General features: G+C 52.5%; 1 protein-coding gene across 1 annotated transcript in view; it reads right to left on the reverse strand.

Moving 5' to 3' along the window:
* LOC102773832 (zinc finger protein OZF-like) overlaps positions 1-2,367 on the reverse strand; it is a 14,161-nt gene extending 11,794 nt beyond the window's left edge. Inside the window, exon 1 of the mRNA XM_015566124.1 lies at positions 2,121-2,367. Within this exon, the coding sequence (XP_015421610.1) occupies positions 2,121-2,123 (3 nt within the window). The 5' untranslated portion in view covers positions 2,124-2,367. The remainder of the gene's footprint in view (positions 1-2,120) is intronic.
* Between the last annotated feature and the right edge of the window lie 300 nt (positions 2,368-2,667).

Below are 2,667 nucleotides of genomic sequence, written 5' to 3' on the forward strand. Positions count from 1 at the left end.
CACACCCACTGGGGATCATCCTCAAGAAGACAACGGACCTGGCCAATCAACATGCTCTGATCAAGCAGCAAAGGAAGCCGCCAAAAGACCAATAGGGCCCCTACAGGTCTTAGTGGCCCTCCCAGACCACCAGTTGCCAGACACCCCAACCTACACCAAGAAGGAAGAAGAGCAAGCAAAAGGACTAGGGGACCAGGTAACCAGGGGAGGATTGCTGAAACTCCTGGACCACCATCTGTTCCTCCCAGAAAAGCCTGGACAGAATCATCGTAGAGCAGACCCATAGGGGCACCCATCTCGGAGGCACCAAGCTGGCTGAGCTTCTTCGCAAGGGTTACTATGTTCCGGGACTACAGAGGATGGCCAAGGATGTGGCTCGGAGACGCCAGGCGTGTGCCCAAGTGAACACCAAGCCCCCCTATTACGTAGGGATCGGAGCTTCAGCTCCATTTGGGGCAAGTGCGGCCCACGTCCACAATGTGTCCACAGATGCAGAAACCCCAGGACTATGTGCATGGGGAAAAGGGAGGAGGGGATTAACTTTAGGAGATATTACTGGAGCTGGGCTGTGTGTCGCATCTGCCAATTACTCCCTCCCGGATTCCCCCTATGCAGAAAATTGTAACCAGACACTCCAACTTGCGGAGAGACCAGGGTCTGGGGCCCCCTGGTACCTGGTGGCCCCAAATGGTACCTGGTGGCCCCAAATGGTACCTGGTGGGCATGCATCACCGGAATCACCCCTTGCATATTCTCCCTAAATCTCCAGACTGGGCCCGAGCCAGGGCTCTGCGTCCTAACTCATATCCTGCCGCAAGTGTATTATTACTCCGGGGAAGGAGGAAGGGAGCACCTCCTCATAGAGCCTCGGCGGATTAAGGGAGCCCCGGTTCTGGTTCCCCTACTCGTAGGACTCGGAATTGCAGGACCCACAGCGGTAGGGACAGCCGCCCTAGTGACAGAACATCAAAATTACAAAGAACTGGGTAATCAAATTGACCAAGACCTGAGTACCCTAGAAAAATCCATAGGACAGTTGGAGGAATCAGTAGGGTCCTTAGCTGAAGTAGTCTTACAGAAAAGGAGGGGACTCAACCTACTTTTCCTGAAACAAGGGGGACTGTGCCTAGCATTAGGGGAGGCGTGCTGCTTCTACACTAACCACTCCGGGGTAATCAGAGAAAGTTTAAGTCAGTTAAGGAAACGGCTGATGGACAGAGAAGAGGCCCGTAGGGCAGAGGGGAACTGGTATGAGAATTTGTTCTCCTGGTCCCCGTGGCTCACAACCCTCCTATCTGCTGTGGCAGGGCCCCTCCTTCTCCTAATAGTAGGTCTCATTTTCGGACCCTGCCTGCTCAGGTGTCTCCTCAATTTTATCCAAGACCGAATCCAAGCTGTCAAGCTTATGGTCCTACACACCCAATACTCCAGAATCTTAGAGGAGGATGCTGAATCAAAGATTTGATTCGGCCATAAGACCAGTAGGGAATGTGCTAGGGGCAGGGACCTGACAAAAAAGAATTACTAAGTAGACTGTGGGGCAGGGACCATGGGAAAGAAAAATGGCTAATTATCTCGCTAGAAAAGCAATGTGTTATGATTGAACCCAGGCAGGTGTGACCCTGCTCGTAAATTTTATGTAAACTTTTTACCCTGCCAGTACCAGGGACGGCTAATGAACCGCTTTGCAGTTTGTTTTTTCTTTTTTTTAAAAAAAATACTTTGTAGTGTTGCAGATAAAAGTTCTTGCTGTACTCTTGGTCTGCACTGCAAGCTGTGGGCTCTTATGGGAAGGACACGGCTAGCAGTCAGCTGTTCAGCTTAATAAAGGCTCTTAAAATTTTAATTCTGAGTCGGTGGTCTATCTCGCTGAGCTAACCCATAATAACATCAGAAAATGTCCCTCTTTTTTTCACAACCATCTATGGCGCCAGCGTTCTGAGAATGAACGGAAAACTCCTGCAAAACTACACCTCATCGTCTTTGTTGCCTTTTCACCCTCAACAGGCCCGGTTTCCGAATCCTCCCTGCTCAGTCGCACCATCACGTGCTTACACGGCGGTCCTGCAGCCTTTCACCCTCTTCCCCCATCAGCCATGTGTCACGCAGGAGGGACTCACCATTCTGAGCGCTGGGACCTGGGCGGCGGGACCTGAGAGGCTCCGGTCCCCAAGGCTGGAGGGTGAAAATGGGGTGAGGCTGCGGGGACGCTGTGAGCAGAGAGGAGTCCGCGAGGCATGGGGACCCCAATCTCGGGCTGTTGGGCTCAAGGAGCCTCAGACACACCCCGCACAGCAGGCTCGCTGCTTCCCCGACCTCCTCCTCCTCACGACCAGCGCCCTGAATCTGTGAACAAAGACCTAAAAAGTTAAAATGTCCACCACCAGGAGGAAGGCGGAAGTCCCGCCCTAACAGGATGCGCAGACGCCAAAATGTCTTTTAGCGCCGCCCACATGCGTGTAGTGCCTTCTGGGTAATGTAGTTTTCTCAACCGCCCAGTGTAGTACTAGCATCCCAGCCAATGACTTAGGTGACTGAAAGTGTTGTGGCAGAGAGAGTGATGCCTGGGGAGGGAGTAGATGGGACCAGAGACCTGGCTAATTGGAGCCGACTAACAAATCTCTGAGGGGAAGGAGGTGTGAGGAATGCAAGAGATCCACCAAAGAA

This window comes from Myotis davidii, unplaced genomic scaffold (genome assembly GCF_000327345.1).
Source record: "Myotis davidii unplaced genomic scaffold, ASM32734v1 scaffold1582, whole genome shotgun sequence".
In the NCBI taxonomy this organism is placed as follows: Eukaryota; Metazoa; Chordata; class Mammalia; order Chiroptera; family Vespertilionidae; genus Myotis; species Myotis davidii.